Here is a 23,570-nt window from a genome sequence, read left to right on the forward strand (position 1 = left end):
AGTATCCCCTTAAATGTCAGTATGTTTGTTTTATGGCTTCGAAAATGAGCTTCGAACAAAGAGCCAACATTAAATTTTGTTTCAAAATTGGTAAAACTTTTACCGAAACGTTTCAATTGATGAAACAAGTTTATGGCGATGATTGCCCATCCCGCAGCAGAGTGCACGTCATTTACGAGATATATGCAAAAAAATGCGAATTTCGTCGAAAAATCAGGTTTAGAGCCCAGTAATTTCTCGTCGGTGTGAGTTTCGACTTTATCGCACTGGGCATTTTTGTAGAGTGTTCAATTTTGAGGAATATGTGTCTAAAGTCAAAGCGATGCCATAAAATGCCTCTGAGCTATAGAAATTTAAAGATAAACAAGTAAGGAAGGGCTAAGTTCGGGTGTCACCGAACATTTTATACTCTCGCATGGTAAAGTGATAATCGAGATTTCATTATTCGTCATTTAAATATTTTTCAAATACCGTATTTTTGTAAAGTTTTATTCCGCTATCATCATTGGTTCCTAATGTATACATATGTTATACAGAGAAGGCATCAGATGGAATTCAAAATAGCGTTATATTGGAAGAAGGCGTGGTTGTGAACCGATTTCACCCATATTTCGTACATGTCATCAGGGTGTTAAGAAAACATTATATACCGAATTTCATTGAAATCGGTCTAGTAGTTCCTGAGATATGGTTCTTGGTCCATAAGTGGGCGGCGCCACGCCCATTTTCAATTTTTCAAAAAAGCCTGGATGCAGCTTCCTTCTGCCACTTCTTCCGTAAAATTTAGTGTTTCTGACGTTTTTTATGAGTCGGTTAACGCACTTTTAGTGATTTTCAACATAACCTTTGTATGGGAGGTGGGCGTGGCTATTATCCGATTTCTTCCATTTTTTGAACTGTATATGGAAATGCCTTAAAAAAACGGCTCTGTAGAGTTTGGTTGACATAGCTATAGTAGTTTCCGAGATATGTACAAAAAACTTAGTAGGGGGCGGGGCCACGCCCACTTTTCCAAAACAATTGGGTCCAAATATGCCCCTCCCTAATGCGATCCTTTGTGCCAAATTTCACTTTAATATCTTTATTTGTGGCTTAGTTATGACACTTTATAGGTTTTCGGTTTCCGCCATTTTGTGGGCGTGGCAGTGGGTCGATTTGGCCCATCTTCGAACTTAACCTTCTTACCAAGGAATACGTGTACCAAGTTTCATCATGATATCTTAATTTTTACTCAAGTTACAGCTTGCACGGACGGACGGACAGACGGACGGACGGACGGAGACGGACGGACAGACGGACGGACAGACAGACATCCGGATTTCGACTCTACTCGTCGCCCTGATCACTTTGGTATATATAACCCTATATCTGACTCTTTTAGTTTTAGGACTTACAAACAACCGTTATGTGAACAAAACTATAATACTCTCGTTAGCAACATTGTTGCGAGAGTATAAAAATCACGATTAGTGTATTTTCTAAAGGAAAATTTTTACATGCCTTGGTCCAGTCCTTAATGTTGATATTAAGGACTCAAATTTTCAGGTATTTTGTTTTAGGGTATTTCCAAGGAAATTTCATGATGGGACTGAACAAATTAATCGTTCAAAAAAACAAACACCCTAATATGTATACAGTGTATATACGTATGTATGCATACGAGTGCACCAGTTCCTTCCTACAACCTCTTACCGACGTTTTGTTTGCCTTAAAAATTCACAGTTCACAGAAATACCGGCGAGGAAGTTGTGTGTATGCACGTTATTGTTGTTGTTACTGGTATTTTAATTCACTGCAATAAATTACTTAGAACAATGCGGAAGTAGTTTCGCAATTGAAATACGAAAACGCTTAACAAAAATAGTTTTGTATTTCCTTGCATTCGCCCATTCACGGTTAAAAATACTCGCTTAAGAAAACATGCAACTGCATAAATTTGCATTGAAAATGTGGACGAAATCCTTGAATATAAATAACATTGTAGCTGTCTTAAATTGTATTTAAAATAAAAAGCTGTTGGCCTAAAGCTGGAATTTAAATAAGTTTTGATTAATAGCGGTTGCGCTGACCGAGATTAGGCCCAAAATATTTAAAAAATGAGACAAATCGAAATGATTTCAAACTTTTCTCATTTCATATACTTGTAATGGTTAAAATTTATAATAAATGACTTTGGCAGAATTAGCGTCTAAATTAATGGCAGCGCATACAATAATTTACAAGAGTTTTCAGCAAAGCCCACAAAATCTTCGTCATAAATTTTTAAACAGCAACGAAAAGCCAAATGGGTTAGCCAGACACTTTAACCGAAAGGATGGGCTATACTATATTTTGCTATTCACTGAGCATAAGTGTATCGCATGAGTACTTACGTTTTTATACGTATGCATATGTATGGTACGCAGAGACAAGCGTCATTAGCGCAGACTAAAACGGAACAGAATAAGAAGACAACTTTGCTCTCGATTTCTTGGTGGCAATGAATTTCTTAAACAATTTGAGGTCGAGTGCTGCTTAGTTTGAAAGTATATTTTACAAGGGTACGTGGTTTTAAAAGGTCCCAGAAGTAGAATAGGCAAACTCATTCGGAGCGCTAGCTAAATTGCATATTTCGTGACTACCTCAACACTGATGCAAAACTGATGCATAGTAGGTCAGTGGGTTCTCACCATTGCATAGATATAGGACATTATATTATTTTAGCAGTTATGAACAAACTATGGTCATCTGTGGTATAGAAAAATTTACCAAGCTACTTGGCTGTTTCGATCATGTTGTGATAGACGTCTCCAGTGTTTTAGACGTGCGTACGCTCCATGATCCTAACATCGACTCGGACCACTATCTTGTTGCAGCCACGATACGCACCCGCCTCTGTGCAGCAAAAAACGCACGTCAACAAAAACTAGGAAAGTTCGATGTCAAGAAGTTGCAATCAAACAGACAGCCGAACGATTTTCGACTCGACTTGCACTCCTGCTCTCTGGCCGGCCGAGCTATTCAAATACAGCGGCAAAGAACTTATAAGGAGCATGCATCAGCTTCTTTGTAAAATATGGTCGGAAGAAAGCATGCCCAACGGTTGGAATTTAAATGTGCTCCGCCTAATCCACAAAAACGGAGACCCTACAATCTGCGCCAACTACCGTGGGATTAGCCTCCTCAACATCGCATATAACGTTCTATCGAGCGTATTGTGTGAAAGATTAAAGCCCACCGTCAACAAACTGATTAGACCTTATCAGTGTGGCTTTAGACCTGGCAAATCCACAACTCACCAGATATTCACCATGCGCCAAATTTTGGAAAAGACCCGTGAAAAGAAATCGGCACACACCACCTCTTCGTCGATTTCAAAGCTGCTTTTGACAGCTCGAAAAAGAGCTGCCTTTATGCCGCGATGTTTAAATTTGGTATCCCCGCATAACTAATACGGCTATGTAAACTGATGTTGAGCAACACCAAAAACTCCATCTTGATCTGGAAGGACCTCATCAAGCCGTTCTATACCAAACGAGGTTTCAGACAAGGCGACTTCCTTTCATGTGACTTCTTCAACCTACTTTTGAAGAAAATAATTCGAGTTGCAGAACTAAACAGAGAAGGTACCATCATCTGTAAGAGTGTACAGCTGCTGGCGTAGGCCGATGATACTGATATCATTAGCCTTAACAACCAAGCTGTTAGATCTGCTTTCTCCAGGATGGATAAGGCAGCGAAGCAAATGGGTCTGGTAGTGAACGACGGCAAGACGAAATATCTCCTGTCATCAAACAAACAGTCGTCGCACTCGCGACTAGGCACCCTTGTCACAGTTGACAGTCATAACTTCGAAGTTGTCGATAATTTCACCAGCATCACCACAAAGAATAATGTCAGCTTCGAAATCCAACGCAAATGCTACTTCGGACTAAATAGGCAATTGAGAAGTAAAGTCCTCTCTCGGCGAACAAAAACAAAATTCTAGAAGTCACTCATTATTCCCGCTATATGGTGCAGAGGCATGAACGTTGACAACATCTGATGAGTCGACGTTACGAGTTTTCAAGAGAAAGGTTTTGCGAAAGATTTATGGTTCTTTGCGCGTTGGTCACGGCGAATATCGCATCCGATGGAACGATGAGCTGTAAGAGATATGTATATGACGACATTGACATAGTTCAGCGAATTAAAAGACGGCGGCTACGCTGGCTAGGTGATGTTGACCGAATGGACGAAAACACTCCAGTTCTGAAGGTATTCGAAGCAGTACCCGCCGGTGAAAGCAGAGGAAGAGGAAGACCTCCACTCCGTTGGAAAGGCCAGGTAGAGAAGGACCTGGCTTCGCTTAGAATCTCCAATTGGCGCCACCTTGCGAAAAGAAGAAATGACTGGCGCGCCGTTGTGAACTCGGCTATAACCGCGTAAGCGATTTCTACGACAGTAAAGAAGAAGTTTCAAGCGTTAGATATTTGATATGATGATGACTATATGATGACAATTTGGTATGCAACAAATAATTTAACTAGCACTTGAAATTACTTGATTTTATTGCAACAACTTTAAAATAATCTATCTAATTATTTCCATGCAAAAAAACTTTTTAACTTATAGTATTCTTATGTAATAAACCCATAATAATTATACCCTAAACAGAATATATTAAGCGGAACGTACGAATATATAATATTAAGTCGAATATACGAAGTTTTTAAGATCCAGAAGGAAAGATCGCATGTTCTATAAATCATTAATAATCATTTTAATGATCAGCATGATGAGTTGAGTTGATACAGATAATTTTTTCGCTCTGTATCCCTGGGAACTAGTTAGTGAGATCTTAAATTTTTCATCCGTCCTTTTCTCTTCAAGAAGCTGCTTATGTTATTTATCGGAACCACCAATATCGAACACCTTTGCTAACATATTATCGTGCTACAATTTTCAGCTGTCATATAAACTTTATTTAGTCACTCGCAGAAGTTTTGACACTAATTTCAAAATGGTCTGGGGTCCAATTGGTAAGCTGGTTAAATATAACATATTGTTGACCAATTGTACATAACGATAGCCTATGTAACCCTTGACTTTCAGCTACTTAACATTTCTGAATGCCATTTCGTAAAGCTACGCCCGCGCTACTCAGTCTCTTAATACCTTATTGTGTCCCTAATCCCACTTAATGAATCATAGTGGCTACGAAAAATTCTTATCACTAATTGGATTTGCGCAAATACATAGCATGGGCGAAACCTTTGAAAATCAGTGAACCGCGAAATGCAAATGGCAAATATCGCATTGACGTTGGACGCTGAACTTGCACAGTTCTAATTCCATTAGCTTTCACTTTGAGGGATTTGTGGATAGTTAACTTTGTTTTTGTTATTCATTACAAATTGGTCACCATTTTCATTTAAGTTTAAAAAATGTGGGCCAGCGGAAGCATTTCCTATTAAATAAGAGAGAATTTGTAATGCTTATGTGGGTGTTTTCATACATTTGTGAATAGGTGGGGACGCAAGTTTGCATATATTTGTACATTTTATATTATACATCCGTAAAATATTGCACAGAGCATACGAGTTTTATGCTATTCAACAGGGTTGTGTGGTTTGGAGTAGTGGAGTAATAATAATTATGTGTGTGGAATTTTTATTTCCATGAAAAAATATGCAAAATTCATAAAAGTGTAGAAGCGTATTCGTTCCTAAAATTATGATTTATGCTTGGATACAAACCTGAAAAAAGTATTTCTGTAATTATGTGCGATTGTAAATCTGGCTATGTCAGCTTTAATTCCTTCATGTTTTTGTGAATTAATTATGAATTACAATACTCGACAATATTGAAAAAATTGGAAATTTTGTATGCTAGTTACTAGCAGTTCCACATCTTTAGCAAAAAAAAGAAAACAAAGTTTTGTAAAAAACAATCTGTTTTGCTATTTCAGATGCCATCGAGAGCGATACACTAATTACGTATATAATCATCTTCTAACTAAACTCTCGCAAGATGTTGCATGAAGTATAAGAGTTTTACACACTCATAGTGTTATCTCACAAATTGTAGGTGAAATCCCATCTAAGCAACCACCGTACCAATTCTATTCTAATTTAGTGCATAACATTTCATTATAATATCACATTTTAAAAAGGGGTGAAATCGGGTCTGGTGGACCTACTTCATATATAACACAATTTTAAATTCCGTTTGATTCTTTCACTTTAGTATATATGGTATATACTCGCGAATGTTGCAACAGTGCATAATATTTTTGTTCACTCAACGGTTGTTTGTATCACTCAAAACTAATCGAGATAGATATGGAGTCATTTACAGGATGACGAGACGAATTGAAATCGGCCTCCAAGAGGTTTAATGTTCATATCTCTTAAACCAATTCGGATACAAGAACCAAGTTCGATCTCTTAAGCACTCTTACCGATATTGTAAAACCACAGCCACATAACGGTTCTGATAAATTCAACGGAAATATAAAATTTAGCACCCGTAATCGTAGGTGAATCATTTATAGGGGCCATTATCAAAACCTGAAGTTGAGTGTGGCACCGCCCCCATTTAGGTGAAACCCCATACCTGGGGATCAGCTCGACTGATTTCAACCAAATTAGAAAGGTGACCTTATTCTGATACATTTATGTCGCAACGCGAAATCAGACTACAACCACGCCTACTTCGCATATAAGACAATTTTAAATAATGGGTTGTCAAAAAAGTCTTGCGGTATTTTTATTGAATTTTTTTTTTTTATTGAAATTGAAACGAATGTTTGATGACTCAATCCCAGCTCTTGACCGATGCTACGGCTGCTACTATGCCGGTCTCTTTCGACCAATTCAGCGATTTTATCGCAATTTTCGACGACAGGCCTACCGGAGCGTCTTCGACCACCTCTACATCAGACCGAAAACGTTGAAACTATCGTTGTGCGGTGGAAATGGAAACTGTATCGGGTCCATAAACTGCACAAATTTTTTTGGCGGCTTGAGATGCATTTTTGCCTTTATCGTAGTAGTACCGTAAAATATGCCGTATTTTCTCTTTATTTCTCTCCATGTTTGCGACGCTATAACTCACGAACGACTTAAAAGAAACAACAATCGATCAAACACGTGTTAGCGCGTGACATGAGCTTTCCAAAAAGGTATAGAATGACCCGATGCGACGAATAAAACTAGAACTACGCGCTTTCAGCGCCAACTAGCGAAAATACCGCAAGACTTTTTTGACAACCTAATATAATATTTTTTTTTTTTTGTTTCATTTTTCAGTATACAAATTAAGCGCTATTGATGTATCGGTTGTATATATAATTGGACTAAAAGTGGTCAAGCTCTTTGCTACCGAATATATGGTTTTATATTGAAAATATCGGTCAATCTGTGTGATATACTATAGAAACTCAGAGAGAATTCTTTTCTGATAATAATATGCTCGTGTGCCAAAAATTGGCTGAATCGAGTCAATAATTCCATTAATCCCCATATACTAAATAGAAAAGTTTTCGAACTTCCGGCTGACTTTACATTTGTGGTGTATGTAAAGTCGGTCAATATGTGAGGTATCTTAATGAAATTGAAAGAGCGTATTTTTCTCTTTGCATAAAATTAATAAAATCGTTGACAACTTGCCCTAGCTGCCATATAACATAACTAATATCAGGACTTTGAAACTTCCGCATGTATAGGGTTTGTGGGGAAAGTAATAGGACTGATTTTCTTCCGCCGCGACTGTACTTCGGAGCGTGCGCGGACTAGATTCGGTAGAGGGCCTTCCTAGCTAACGAACGAGCGGCTGGTATGTTGTCTCCGAGCATGTGGAGAGTCAGGACTAACATTTTCGCGCGAAATGTTTCTCATTAAAAGTGAGATGGTACAAGCTTGAACGATGCAACAAATCCCTCCGAAAATGCAGCGTTCGTTAAAACCTCTCCAATCCAGAACTGCAGAGGTGGTTTTGACGGTGAGGGAGGAGTTGGACATCCCATTATTCGCGATTAAATTCTGTCAACATTTTCGTGTTTCTGTGAGTGGTAAAAGCCGAAAATGCTCAGAGTAAATCTGTGTGAAACGACAGAGACGTTTGATATAATCAAGCAGGCTTATCCAGATGTTGTTTTAGCAAGAAGTGGTATGTTTGTTTGGTACCAGACCTTTTTGGAGGACCGGGAAGAGGTCGCTGACGAAGACCATACTGGAAGACCGGCGATTTCGACCAACACCGACAATGTGACTCTTGTGCGCAAACTTTTGAGCTCAGACCGTCGACTAAGTATTCGTTTAATTGTCCAGATGTTAAATTTATCAAAGTCTGTGGTTCATGACATTGTGACGGAGCACTTGAACATGCGCAACGTGTGTACGAAGATGGTCCCAAAAGTGGTCACTGGCGAACAGACATTGCGGCGATGGGAAGTGTGCCAAGACTTGAACATATGTGAAAGTGACCCCCAATTTTTTAATAACGTAATCACAGGGGACAAGTCATGGATCTTTGAGTATGATTCCGAGACAAAGAGGCAATCTTCCGAGTGACACACGCTACAGAGGGGATCCAAACAGCATGCACCTCGGCTCTCAAGGTTATTCCGGAGAATGCCTTCCGTGACGCCTTCAATGCTTGGAAATCGCGCAGACAGCACTGCATCGACGCAGAAGGAGCCTATTTTGAAAGCTTTCAAAGCATTGTAACGACTGGTAATAAAACTCTATCTGTTAACCATATGTGGCTAGATAAAATCGGGTCAATACTACGCCTATATTCCATATGCGTGTGTACCGAATGTAGAAATTTCACAATGAATGTTGAATTCTTTCGAAACTATTTTTAGTAAAATAAACATTTAGCAACTACTGAAGGTATTTCGCACTTACCCGAACTTAACACTACTACTTGTTTAATATTGCCAATACTTCAAGGTAGATCGCAGTCTGGACTTTTACATGTAATTTATCCTTAATTTTTTCCAGCAATCATTTTCATAGGATATAAAAACAGTTCTTGTCGAACCCTCAAAGGTGATCTAGTGACTGATGCCCAGAGCATACTTAAATTATGGAGGGAACACTATAATGCTAGGAGAAGGTGAACCCGATTCTCCAGTCCAAAACGATGGAGCAGACGATCCATTGCCAGACCTTGAAAAAGTTCGAATAGCAATTACGCGTCTGAAGAACAACAAAGCAGCGGGGGGCGATGGATTGCCGGCCGAGCTATTCAAACACGGCGGCGAAAAACTGATAAGGAACATGCATTAGCTTCTTTGTACAATATGGTCGGACGAAAGCATGCCCAACGATTGGAATTTAAGTGTGCTCTGCCCAATTCACGAAAAGGAAAACCCCACAATCTGCCCCAACTACCGTGGGATAAGCCTCCTCAACATCGCGTATAAGGTTCTATCGAGCGTATTGTGCGAAAGATTAAAACCCACCGTCAACAAACTGGTTGGACCTTATCAGTGTGGCTTTACACCTGGCAAATCAACAACCGACCAGATATTCACCATGCGCCAAATTTTGGAAAAGACCCGTGAAAGGAGAATCGACACACACTACCTCTTCGTCGATTTCAAAGCTGCTTTCGACAGCACGAAAAGAAGCTGCCTTTATGCGGCGATGTCTGAATTTGGTATCCCCGCAAAACTAGTACAACACAAAAAGCTCCGTCAGGATCTGGAAGGACCTCTCCGAGCCGTTCGGTATCAAACGAGGTTTTAGACAAGGCGACTCTATATCGTGCGACTTCTCAACCTGCTGCTGGAGAAAATAATTCGAGCCGCAGAACTTAATCGAGCAGGTACAATCTTTTATAAGAATGTACAGCTGCTGGCGTATGCCGATGATATTGATATCATCGGCGTCAACACCCGCGCTGGTAGTTCTGCTTTCTCCAGACTGGACAAGGAAACAAAGCAACAGTCGTCGCACTCGCGACTTGGCTCTCACGTCACTGTTGACTGTCATAACTTTAAAGTCGTAGATAATTTCGTCTATCTTGGAACCAGTGTAAACACCACCAACAATGTCAGCCTGGAAATCCAACGCAGGATAACTCTTGCCAACAGGTGCTACTTCGGACTGAGTAGGCAATTGAGACAAACAAAAACCAAACTCTGTAAATCACTCATAATTCCCGTCCTGCTATATGGTGCAGAGGCTTGGATGATTACAACAACTGATGAGTTGACGTTACGAGTTTTTGAGAGAAAAGTTCTACGGTCCTTTGCGCGTTGGCCACGGCGAATATCGCATTCGATGGAACGATGAGCTGTATGAGATATATGACGACCTTGACATAAGTCAGCGAATTAAAAGACAGCGGCTACGCTGGCTAGGTCATGTTGTCCGGATGGATGAAAACACTCCAGCTCTGAAAGTATTCGACGCAATACCCGCTGGGGGAAGCAGAGGAAGAGGAAGACCTCCACTCCGTTGGAAGGACCAGATGGAGAAGGACCTGGCTTCGCTTGGAATATCCAATTAGCGCCACATAGCGAAAAGAAGAAACGACTGGCGCGCTGTTGTTAACTCGGCTATAATCGCGTAAGCGCCAATAAAGAAGAAGAAGAAGATAAAAACAGAAAAAGTAGCTGCCATGCTCATTGACGATAAGTATGTCTAACACATTCATTACACATTAGACGGCAATGTTGCTACGAACTCAAGAATGAATTTCGTACAAATTCATAACCGTCCACCCAGAACTCAGTTTGACAAATAATACTTATTCTTATCTTTTATAGCAAACTATTATGGAATCAAAACTAAAACAATATTTTGTAATACAAATCTCTTCTTTTCAGACAATCTAACAACTGAAACTCGTTTCTGTCCAAAAATGCAATAAATGTTAAAAGCTCACACAAAACAAAATATTAACGGTTATACATACATACATACTCGTGCATAAAAACTTTTCAAAGACTTGACACGCTCAGCGAAAACTTATCAAAGCTGTGTAATACGAAACGGAAAGGATCTGGATAATTTTTCACAAGGCATACCAAAAAAACGTAGCTTACTGAGAAACAAAATGTCGAATGTAAGTCTCAAATATTTTGAAAGTTATTTGTTCATTTTTAGTCAAATTCAAGGAGTAAGTTAGAGAATATTTAGGACTGACCGAATTATTACCAGCTTCCCTAGTGTAGTTTTTTGACTTTCGATTTAAATATACATTTGTACATATTTAGGTAGCCGCCTTCGAATCGCCAAGAGTTAGAGAGTAGCGAGACAAACAAATTGCACCATTTAAAAAGACTGACGGCACTTGAAAAAAGCGTCGAGAATTACTTATATCTATTGGACCAATTATTTGAAAACTCTAAGCTATTTCAGTTTTTTAGATCATAATTAACTTTGTGTATCATTTTGATAGTCATTTGACTCAAACAAAACTCGGTAGTGCAGAAAAAATGAGGTATCCTCACACTCTCTTGATTCGAATTTAACTTGCTGACTTTGCTGTTGCTTTTTCATGTAAATTTTTAAAGAGAGATTAACGACCAAAGAAAGCGAGTAAAGAAGATGTGCATCGATGTCAGCACATGTATGGTAGCAGTCTCTTCAACTAATAATAAATAGAAATTTTCCAAAGGCAACTTATCTTCAAATTTATATCAACAGTCCATTTATCAATCTACATGCTGAACGTTTATATTCGTCACATTTTCATATAAATTGGTGTCCTTTAATTGTTTATAGTTTTTAACAAACCACACTCAAGCATACGCTGAAATTTCATAAATAACTGTAAAGGCACATCCCTCGGTCACAACTAATATCAATGAAGAATTTAGCACATTTTTCTCTAGCTTACTCCGCTTCTAAATCAATTTTATCTCAATTGAAGTCTATATTCTTATAATCCACCTTAATATATGATGTATGTATATATGTGAAGCAGTATAACCTACCCATTTATTCCCATTTCTAATTACAATAATCCGATTGCTCAATGCCATTGCCAACTTCCTGCTACCGCACACTTTCAAATGCCTAGTTGCTCTACATGGATGAAACGAATTGCAATGGCATCTATGCGTCCAAAGTCAATAGTACGGCATCACCACTAACAACAACAACATCAAACAACAATAACATCACTAACTGCAACGAAAGCAGCAACAATATTTTGCATGCAAGCAACATTATTATGAGCACGACCAACAGCAGCAACAACAATAGCAACGTTAACGGCAATAGCACCAGTAACATCATAAATAACGCAAACACAAATAATATCAACAACATCAACATCATGAATATAGCAGCCTCGACTGTGGCAATGACAGCGGCGGTTGCCAACGCCAACGTCAACGCTGCCGGCACCGCCACCGGCCTCACGTCGACCACACTACCCACATCCGTCTCGAATGAGGATCTAAGTCAGAGTTTATCCGAGTACACGGATGCGGATGAAAGCATATCAGCACCGACCGAGTTTCTTGCTGAGGTGAGTATACATACATACATACATATGTACTTAAATATTATGAAGAAGTTAAGAATAAAGCGTAGATGAAAAAATACAACGGAGCTGAATGCAGAAGTGCCTGCAGGCTTACAATTCGCTCTACTGTCTGCCAAGTCTATTCACAGTGGAAAATACTCGCGTAGCTGCCAATTGCCCTCTGCCACTTGGCAATTGACTAGCTTTAATAAATGCAAAAAAAAAACAATAAAAACGTTAACTTCGGCTGCATCGAAATACCACCCTTCCCAGGTGCAATTTTTATAGAAAAACTGGTACACAACAATTTTTAACTTGATTTAGTTAGTTTACATGCAACTATACTATATGCTTTAGTTGTCCGATCTGAACAATTTCCTCAGAGATTTTAGTGATGGCTTGGATAATATTATATGCCAAAAAAATATACCCTTGATCCATATCTTTAATACGATCTCCAATAACAAACCAGAGCTCCTCAAACATTGTAGTAAACTTAATACAAGAGTACTTTGTTCAGGGTATAAAAACTACAAAGAAGCTCAAATGGTGTATCTTAATGGAAGAATGTATATATATATATATATATATATACGATAACTTCTTGTTTTATAGCTGCAGAAGTATATTAACTGTACCTCAGATTCAGAACAAACGTTAAATTCGGCTGCACCTAAGCAGCCTTCACAGGTGCTTTCTTTATAGGATAAAGGAGAATAAAAAGATCTTTATCTTGTTTTTGAACGGTCAGTCCATATGGCAGCTATTATCTTGTTTTTGAAAAAATTTCATGAATATTCTTCGTCACATGAAAAAGTATTCGATAGGTCAGTTTGTGTGACAGCTATACGTTATAGTGATCCGATGAACTGTTTTCTTTGGCAGTCGAATATCGAACGTTCCGACAAATGAGCAACATCTTTAAGAGAAAATAACTTGGGAAAATTTTCAGATCAATATCTTGAAAACTGAAGGACCTCTTTTCTTCTTTACTTGCGTAGACACCGCTTACACGGTTATAGACAAGTTAACAACAGCGCGCCAGCCGTTTCTTCAAGAGCAGCCAGGTCCTTCTTCACTTGATCTCTCTTCTTCTGCTCCCACCGGCGGGTACTGAATCGAAAACATTCAATGCTGGATTGTTCTTTCCATCCGGATAACAACGACGGACAGATGGACAGACGGACAGACAGACGTACATGGCTAAATCGACTCAGCTCGCCACGCTGATTATTTATAAACAATTCACTTTCTGGGTGTTATAAACATCGTAGCAAACTTAATATACCCTATTCAGGGTATAAAAAAACCAACAAGCTCAAACGTTGGGTTTTAATGGAATACTGTAAAATATATTTAACACACATATTCCTAGTTTTGTAGTAGTAGGTATTTTAACAACTAAGTCTTCTAATGATAATCTACAATATTCTGGTAGGCCACAAAACATCTGTTTTACAGCGAGCTCTTTTCAAATTTTAAAACGTAGTTACAGATTAAGTTTTACTTGAAGTCCAAAATGCTGACGAAACTTTGTTGATCCTTAACTAGCCAAGCTTAGTGTTCTATCCTTTAACATTTCTTACTGGCTTTCCTCGAGGTATTTGAAAACAGCTCGTTGTCTACAATGAATCAAGTGTCGTTTATAGTTGCAGACACTACCATATTAGCTTTAACAGGTTCAGCATGACGAGTTTGGTAAGACCTGGGTTTCTTGGCGACTTCAAATATTACATAATGTTTGTTAGAAAGGTTCAGCAAAAAAAGTTCACCCCACCTAATCTTAAGACAACCCCTCGCCTGCTAGTATGAGAGCTTAAAGTTAAAGAACCGATTATAAAGGTTGGTGAAAAATGGAGCCCGCAGATAATAAGAAAAGATTTGATGGCTTTTCTCAGAACTGGACGGACATGGAATGCCTATGTACAAGAGCATATTTCTTAGCAAATTAATCGATGTAATGGTAAGTGGTTTAAACACAGTGTTAAGCCGTGACACTTTATATGTTAAGATTTCGCTGCACTCTATTAATTGGAACGGGGTCAGCGGCTCTGTTTAGCTCCTGAATTAGTCTATCGCCATCTTTGGATTCAATATATAATTTTCCTCGTTTTAATGTGTGTTAATATAATGAAACCAAATTGTATTCTCCTTAAAATCATTAGAATATAAAAAATTTTTAGCTGCTGTGAAATTAATCCTTGTATGCATAATGAATAATGAATTTTCTTTTAACTATCCTCTCTATTTACAGTTTCTCTCTGCGGTGATGCTTAAAGATTACAAAAAAGCCTTGAAATACTGCAAACTGAGTGAGTTCTATTTGAATATCATAAAATTTTGAAATACTTACAAATCAAAACTTTTAATTAACTCGCAAACTTTCGCAAACAACAACTATCTCCGCACCTGTCGCAACTGTCAACAGTTTTACAATACGAGCCAAACAACGCAACAGCCAAAGAATTCTACCCTCTTATAATCGAAAAGTTACGAGGTAAGTTGCGCAAGTTCGTGCCGACAGCGCCAAAGTAAAATAGGGAACAGCGACACCGTTATTGAATTTGAAATGCAACTTTATGTATATTATCTTAAAAATATTAAAATTAGTTTCTATTAAAAATCGCAAAAATAGACGCAGCGGCCAGCGACAGTGATGAGAATTACAATAAATCGTCTTCACCCGAACCAGTTTTAGAACTGCAATCCTCGGATCCATCGGCAGGCGAAAGTGATGATGCGGCTTTTGAAGACCAAGCGATCGGTATTATTGATGATGGGATTGATGAGTATGGACTGGCAGAGGACAACTGTCATTCTTTGGATGGCTCAAATAGCCACGAACTAAATGTAAGTAGTCGGAGCGGCAGTAGTGACTCGGCGGGTGGTAGTATAAGTGAATCGATGGATGAAGAGCTCGAAGGAGAGGAAATCGATGACGAGGATATTGATGGCATTGATGACGATGGTGTCGGAGATGAAGATGAAGACGACGACGACGATGATGACGAAGTGGAAGATGTCAACAGCAGCAGCGGTGATGACTTGCCAATCGATGATCCCAATTCGATTGAGGCTGCAGCAGGTACCGGCAATAATTCACTTTCGTCGCGAAATTCATCTAGTGGCGGTGGCGGCAGCGGACGCAGTCGAAGCGACAACACAACGCACTCATACTCCAGTTTACTGCTAGAAGAAGAGGACGATATAGCGCCGGTTAACCTGAAATTCACCAAAGAGCTGTCATCGCCCGATTTGGATGTCAGCAATGGTGGGTAGCGCTGTTTTAATTTGTTAAGGTTTTTATATATAATTTTTTTGTTGCTATTTGCGCTGTAGGCAACAAATTACCGTCAACTTCATGTAGCGACTCGGAATCACCAACGGAACCGCTAACGCAACGCCTCGCTGCCATTTTGCGCTCAAAGTGTGGTGTGTCCAGCGCTGGTGACAACTATTGAAGGCAATGCAAGTGACACACAAACAAAACGCATACGCAAACCGCATAGTTATCAGGAAAATACAAAACTTTAGTATGAAATGTATACAAATGAATCTAGTTTAGTTGAATATATAATATATACTAATATATGTACTGTGTATATTTTCATGTATTCACTTGTAGCTATTTAAGCGTTATATACTCGTAGTTTAGTATATGTATATATCCATGTATTTATGTACTGGCATATAACCAATTTCGTATACAACACGTATATTCAGATATATGTATATCCTTGAAGTATATAATGTACACATATTATACATTAGCAACTAAAGAGTTGATTTTCTCAATTATAAGCTAATATTTATCAGTCATCACCACTGACATTTCCCATTAAAACTTGCCAATCACTCTCAAATTTACTCAGAGATTCAGCTTTGCTAAACTTTTGACGAAGAATGCTCAAAAAAGCGTAAAATATCGGAAGGATAACTTATAAAATGATCTACTCACCCTTAAAATACGAATAATTTTCTTACATACATACATATATAAATAATATTTGATCAACTTTTATAAATATATTTACTTACATTCTACTATTATTAGAAACTGCTATGAGATTTTGGAACTATCTTCGCTGAAAGGACTGATATCTAAGAATACCAGTTTACAGTTGGTTCACCTTAAAGCTAGGACTTTTGTATCAAAATTATTAAGATCGTAAATGTTAACGAAATAAGTTTCAAAATCTCTCAGCCAATACTCTTTATCAATGACCTATAAACTTATATACTCTTTTGCGTAATAGTTTAGTAATTAGTAATACCTAGTGCAGAGAACTGACTCTTATTTATGATATTCTAGATCACAAACCAAGTGGACTTGTAGTGGATTTTATATGCATGCTTTAGAATTAGGTTTTATAGGTACTAGCGAATTTGATAAATTAATACAATTAATATTTATTTAGTCTATATATCTATATTATTAAAGTAAAAATATACAAAGACAGGTGAGTTGCTGTCGCATAATCACCTTCTCAAAGACGTTTTGAAAATCGTTCAACGAAACTGCGAAAGAGGAATTCGGAAGTAGGAATTAAAGGAACTATTTTAGACGTGGTATCTTGTTACCAAAACGGTTATAAAGAGAAAACCACACATTCAGCTCTACATCGATCAAGGAAGGTTTAATAAGTCCAACTAAATTTAAAAACATTCTGAAAAGTCTTTTCATTAAGCAAATAAGATTCACATGGGCTAAATTAATAAAGCATTACTCGTAAAGCATTTAATCAATGATTTTATAAAACCGAAACTATATATTTTTTCTGATTCTGATTGGTGTTTGGATGACACCTATAAACCATTGTGCTTCGATCTGAACAATATGTTCGGAAATTGTACTAATACCTGGGGTAATATCCACGCCACATTTCGTGACGACAAATAAAAAACTTTTTCCAAGAAGGACTTAAGCTTGATCGGTCAGTTTGTATGGCAGTTATATATTATAGAGGTCCAATCCGAGCAGTTTATTCAGAGTTTGAATCGGTCCCTCTCTGTCAAATTTCTTGAAAATATCTTGTCAAATAAAAAGTTTTCTGTACAAGAACATGAATATCGGCGGTTCGGAGAAATGAGCAATTTTTTGGAGAGAAAACGTTGAGGAAATTTTCAAATCAATATCTCAACCTTAGGACCTGGTATATATACAGACAGACGGAAGAGAAGACAAACAGACAGTTGGATATAGTCGTCCCAGCTTTTCCTGCTGATTATTTAGAAACGTATTTTCGGGGTCTCCGACGTTTTCTTTTAGGTGTTACAATCATTGTTACGTGGCAAACTTGTTATACCCTGTTCAGGGTACAACTGGTTAAGTGGAAGTAACATCACAGTGGGAATATCAAAGTAAACAGGTTAAAGAAGTTTTAGAAATTAATAAATTTTTAAAAGAAATGCAACTACCATTTCGTTCAATAAACTGGAAATCAAATTTTACTAACAGAGTCTCAAAATATCAGTTACAGAAGAAATACTGAATGTAATAATATTTATTAGGCATTATAGAAGCAATAACATTTTATTTCGGAGACTGAGACTAAAAAGTACGTTCAGCGAAATCAAACAAAATTAAATTTGGTATCTAATTTAATTTCTGAAACCATTAAAAAACACGTAGAATATGTGTTGGGTTAGACCATAGGCAAGTATGTATTTGTTTGGTTAGAAGGTACTAGATGAACATATCGTACAAAGAAAACTATATACTTTTGTTAAATTAATTAGAATGGCAAATCTATTTCATAAGCATTAAAACACAAACTGAACTATACTGCATACTAATTTATATCTAATAAATATTTAATAATCACAAAATGAGTAAATTATAGAACTGATGTTCCTCATATAATATAAAAATTGATATTTGAAAATATCACAATTCGACAGTTAAATTGTATTTATGAGTTTAATCCAAAAAATATTTTCCTTTTTTGCAAAACAATATAAGCATTCACAAAAACAAACAACATAACATTAACCGTTCCCACGACAGTCGGGTCTAAGTATTTGGAACGGACCCGGAATTTTATCCGGCCAAGGACTGTCAAATCGGCACCATTCCTCGAAATTACTTCAGGAATGTTTTCTGCCGCGATAACAACAACATAAACAACATAATATAATATATATGTATTTATTCAAATTAATTTTTTAAATACCTATTATCACCACTTAAATACCTATTTGAAAAATCGAGTATACATAACTGATTTAAAATCGCAAATGTTTCAAAAACATTATTGAATAAGAAAGAATGTTAAACACAAACACTCGTAAAAGTAAGCTAACATTACAAAGACTTCATTAATAAAGAGACTTTAAACTAGGAAGACGGTGGATTGTTGCATATTAATTTCCAAGTGCATATATAATATATATACCATATACATAAGTATTTATAAGTTATAATCTCAACTATTTACTATTTATACTAATCTATATACTCAATTTAGGTGCGTGTAATAACATATAGGCACATTTAGTATGTACATATGTGTATGGATCTATTGTATGTATTTATATGTAGTTTTCCTGTACGCATATTTGTTAATAGCAATGTAATATATCAAGGAAAAATCAAGTGTGAAAGGAACATTTCTGAAACATGACACATAGATACATATATACTTATAACACGTAAAACACAACCGCATACATATTTCGTATAAACCAAATAAAAAATATATCAAACAATATTTCGTAAACATGCAAAGAAAGCAGGAATAATTGAGTTCTTCATTAATATCGGCGGCAGGTATGATTTAGTAAAGTCGCGCTGTTGTAAACTCGGATATAAGACAAAACAGGTGTGTAGGTATAACCGCACCAAAATTGGCATATCTTACTTTTGGTGGGAGTGCCAAAGAATGGACCAGTTTAAATCATTTTGGTCTTAAGGGCCATTCAAGATGTTTTAACTAGGAAGACTGTTTTATATGGAAGCTGGGCGGGTTATAAGAAAGAGCTGAAACGTTTCGACCCCGTCTCAACCCCGCTCAAGCGATAACTTGAATAAATTTAAGATACATCGGAACGTTGGCAAATGTATTCATTGGCACTTTGGGCAGGTTAGTATTGCAGATGGGCATAATCGGAACATATCCTCGCCCAGAAAAACTTGTAATCCACTCTAACTAAGCCCCAAATTATAATGCAAAATTCTAGTTCCATACAGGGGATCACAACAGGACAAGTCTCTAAATGCAGAAAATTTTTAAAAAGTTTAATTAATTCTAAACGGTTTCCTCGGAGCGGTCATTTGAGTTTGCCGAATAGCCGGAAGTCAAACGAAGCTACGATGGTTGAAAATTTGCGAAAAGCTCACAAAAAGTCAATGCAGTATGCAATGGTGCATTATCTTATTGAAAAACTCGCTCCTAAAGTTGAGACCACTGACTCCTATTTTCGGTAGTAAATTATAATAATATCGACTCGTTGTTGGATCGTATATCTTTCCACGATGAAATGGCAAACCTTACTGAAGAGAAATGTCAAAAGAGCGGGAAAAATATGGTGGTGGTCGCTCTACTTTTGTAGTGCCCTACTAAAAAACCCTATAGTTCTTAGTGGCGATAGTTTCTTGATATTTCACTGCTTTGACATTATATTAAAGAAAAGGGTTCGTAATGTGTTGGATAAGTGGAACTACTGAATTTCTTTAAAATATTATCCAAATTATTGAAGGATACAGAGTTGAAAAAATTTTGTGTTGATAGTCGAAAATTTTCAGTTGATTAAGGTAATTATGAAGAAATTAAAAAAATATCCTTGCTTTCGGAGTTTAGTAGCAAATATGATTTAAAAGTCAAATTCTCTAAAATTTTGGAAATACTAGAGAGGAACAAAGGTAGAGCGGTTTCACCAGAATATAAGCCCATGCGTCGAGGTTGCTGGAGATTGTCAACCGGAGAATTGTAAAAGAAATGCTCATAAAATGCATTTTATTACAATATAACAAGTGTTTTTAACATTTTTCTCTCAGTTTACTTGAATGTGTCCATATTTTTCAAAACAAAACTGACATTATAAAAATTACATAAATAATACCGGCCTACCTGATCGCTGCTCCAAAATGCTACGGATGGTAGGAACGCTTCTATTGATAAATTTTGATATCTCCTACAATGTTTTCCTTCCTTTCGAACATTAAATATTAGTTTTCTTTCTCCGAATGTGGTTTCTTTTGATTTTATGTATTAACATATTTTGTGATTTTGGTTTGGTCGAGTTTATACCTAAAGTAGTTAGTTCAAATTCATGTTTTTGTTCAAGAGAAGTTTTGATTTTCATTTTAGCTCAAAGTTAAAAGTTTATTTGAAGTAATAATAAAGTCTCCAAAACCGAAAATCTTTTAGGTTCTTTTTATTGAAAAAAATATGTTTGTTACTTTCTTTCATATTTTCTGATTTTTGTAACATAAAGTGGAAACAGAAATTTTAAAATAAACGAGAGCAAATCTTGCAAAATCATTGATAGTTTATGACTTATGAGCCTAAATATATTCAAAATATCTTTTATTATATACAAACCTACTGTAGAGTGTTTTCCTGTACGAGTACTAGTACGTATCTTGCCAACAAATGAACAACAAAAATAATTATGGATAAAATTTCGCAAAGACAAAATAGCACTTGTTTTATTATTTATTCAATATTCTTAATGAAATACGTAAAGTCTGATAAATACGCACATATACTCAAACGAAAAAGGTGCATAAGTAGACAAGATTATTTATTTGAGTTCCGCTGATATGAAGATCAAAATTCCTTTAGATTTCCTAAAGTTTCACTGGTACGTGAACGAACGAAACAATTCCAAATATGCCGTGCTAATGACCTCATTATTTTTCAAGTTGGTGACTTTTGGGTGATATATTGTTTACACAAAGTCATCTATAAAATTATCATGATAATGAAGCATGCGCTCAGCACCTCGGTGAAAATAAAATGTCAACACCGTTAGTCATTCATTGCTCAAAATCATCTTATTTATCCTTTTCACTCTGTTGACATCCCGGAGACGTCGCATAAAAGTTAATCGTTCATATACTTAGAAGACAGAGAACTTTGAAGAACAGGTGTCATCTCTTTGAAAACCTTAAAGTTACGAAATATCAATAGGTAAATCAACTAAGCGGAAGCTTTAAATCTAAGTTAAAAAAAAATCATTTACTTCTAAGTCAACAAACTCATTAATCCGGGTAGACGTAAGCCGATTTAAATGCACTCTCAATTTATAAGAATTGATTTCGATATGTCTGCAAAACTTTATGATAATAACAAGCAAGGAGGGGATAAGTACGGATGTAACCTAACGTTTCATACTCTTGCAATTTGCAGAAATCAAAGCCGAAAAAATACATTCAGGTGTTAACAAAGCTATTACGTATACTAACAAGTAAGGATGGGGTAATATTTTCAGATGCTGCTAAAGCTTTATTCTAACAAGTAAAGAAGGGCTAAGTTCAGGTAAAACCGAACATTTTATGCTCTTGTAACTAGAATAAAAGCCGGGGAAATACCTTAAGATGTAAAACTCAACAGAGGATCGGAATCTAAGCAATTTTATACCTACATAAGATTTAGAAAAACGAAAGTCACGCTACGTAGTAGTATCGACCCGATGTGGCCATCATCATGCCATATACTAAAAAAACAGTCCCTGAATTTTATTAAGGTACCTCACATACAATCACCAATCATATGAAGCAAAGTCAGCGGATGTTCAAAAATCCTAGCAATAGTTACATACAGGGGGCTAGGTCAAGTTTCCGCCCAATTGTATCTATTTTGGGCACAAAGATATACTGTTATATGTTAGATATATGGGGGCTCAGGGAAGAATTGACCCGATTCATCCCATCTTCTATACATAGAAATACTATTGTTAGGAATTCTATCTGAATTTCAATTGTATATCTCACACATTAACCGATATTTTCGGGGATGATGGTAGACTTGTAGAATTTGGTCCTTGTTCGTCGAGAGAGGACTTTACTTCTCAATTGCCTACTCGGTCCGAAGTAACACCTGTTGACAAGAGATTTCCTGCGTAGGATTTCGAATCTGACGTTGTTGTTGGTGTTAATGCTGCTTCCAAGATAGACACACTGAAAAGGCCCAGCCAGTTTGTTGACGGTAGGCTTTAATCTTTCACACAATACGCTCGATAGAAATTTATAAGCGATGTCGTGGAGGCTTATCATACGGTAGTGGGATGATGCATGCTCCATATCAGTGCTTGGTCGCCGTGTTTCAATAGCTCATTCGGCAATTCATCAACCCCCGCCGCTCTGTTGTTTTTCAGACGGGTAATTGCTATTCGAACTTCTTCATGATCGGGCAATGGCACGTCTGCTCATCTCTATCTTTCCCGTCCCACACGTGTAGTGGTCGATTGTAACGTTGCGAGGTATGCAGTCTGTTTTCTCTACCAATATTATACGTTCAATTAATTTTTCTAAGATATCTATCATATGGTCCGATATATGTGATCGGTAAAAAGTCAACCGAAAACTTATATTAGGTGTATGGTAGATAAGGGTAGTATTGACCCGAGTTTATTTTTTTTTTTAGATTTACCACATATTTTTAACAAAAAAACAAGCTCTATGAGTTTCATTAAGGTATTTACTTTAGCTACCAACAATGAGCTAAGTGGGGCACACCAAATTTTTAAAGATTTTCCAAACATAGCTGTGGCTCCCTAATGCGATTCATTATACCATGTACCTTTTTTATATTAATTTCCTGGCATAGTTTTGGCAATTTATTATTTTTCGACTAATGGCGTCTTGTGGGCGTTGCAGTTCTCCAATTATCCCCATCTAAAATACTAAAATTAATGTGATGCCAAGTTTCATGAAGATATCTTAATTTTTGCGCAAGTTAATGCTTGCGCAGACGAATAGACAGACATGCGAATTTGAACTCGTCTCGTCACGCGGATCATTTATATTTATAGAACCCTGTATCTTCATTGATTACTTTTATGTGATACAAACAGCCCTTTAACAAATTAAACTATTATACTCGGTAACAACATATTGCAAGACTGTAGAAATGACGCACCGACGCCCGTTACGCAAAACTTATTAAACAGCG

General features: G+C 37.0%; 1 protein-coding gene across 2 annotated transcripts in view; it reads left to right on the top strand.

Moving 5' to 3' along the window:
* LOC126751763 (uncharacterized protein DDB_G0288805) overlaps window positions 1–19,194 on the top strand; it is a 57,318-nt gene extending 38,124 nt beyond the window's left edge. Inside the window, exons 1-7 of one of the 2 annotated variants that reach the window (XM_050462271.1) lie at window positions 5,957–6,044; window positions 10,805–11,043; window positions 12,004–12,456; window positions 14,708–14,765; window positions 14,882–14,950; window positions 15,089–15,724; window positions 15,793–19,194. In XM_050462271.1, the coding sequence (XP_050318228.1) occupies window positions 11,035–11,043; window positions 12,004–12,456; window positions 14,708–14,765; window positions 14,882–14,950; window positions 15,089–15,724; window positions 15,793–15,914 (1,347 nt within the window). In that variant the 5' untranslated portion in view covers window positions 5,957–6,044; window positions 10,805–11,034 and the 3' untranslated portion in view covers window positions 15,915–19,194. Of the gene's footprint in view, window positions 1–5,956; window positions 6,045–10,804; window positions 11,044–12,003; window positions 12,457–14,707; window positions 14,766–14,881; window positions 14,951–15,088; window positions 15,725–15,792 lie in introns of those variants that run through there. The other variant, XM_050462270.1, reaches the window with a different exon arrangement.
* Window positions 19,195–23,570: the final 4,376 nt, after the last annotated feature.

Source organism: Bactrocera neohumeralis, chromosome 2 (assembly GCF_024586455.1).
Source record: "Bactrocera neohumeralis isolate Rockhampton chromosome 2, APGP_CSIRO_Bneo_wtdbg2-racon-allhic-juicebox.fasta_v2, whole genome shotgun sequence".
Taxonomy (NCBI): Eukaryota; Metazoa; Arthropoda; class Insecta; order Diptera; family Tephritidae; genus Bactrocera; species Bactrocera neohumeralis.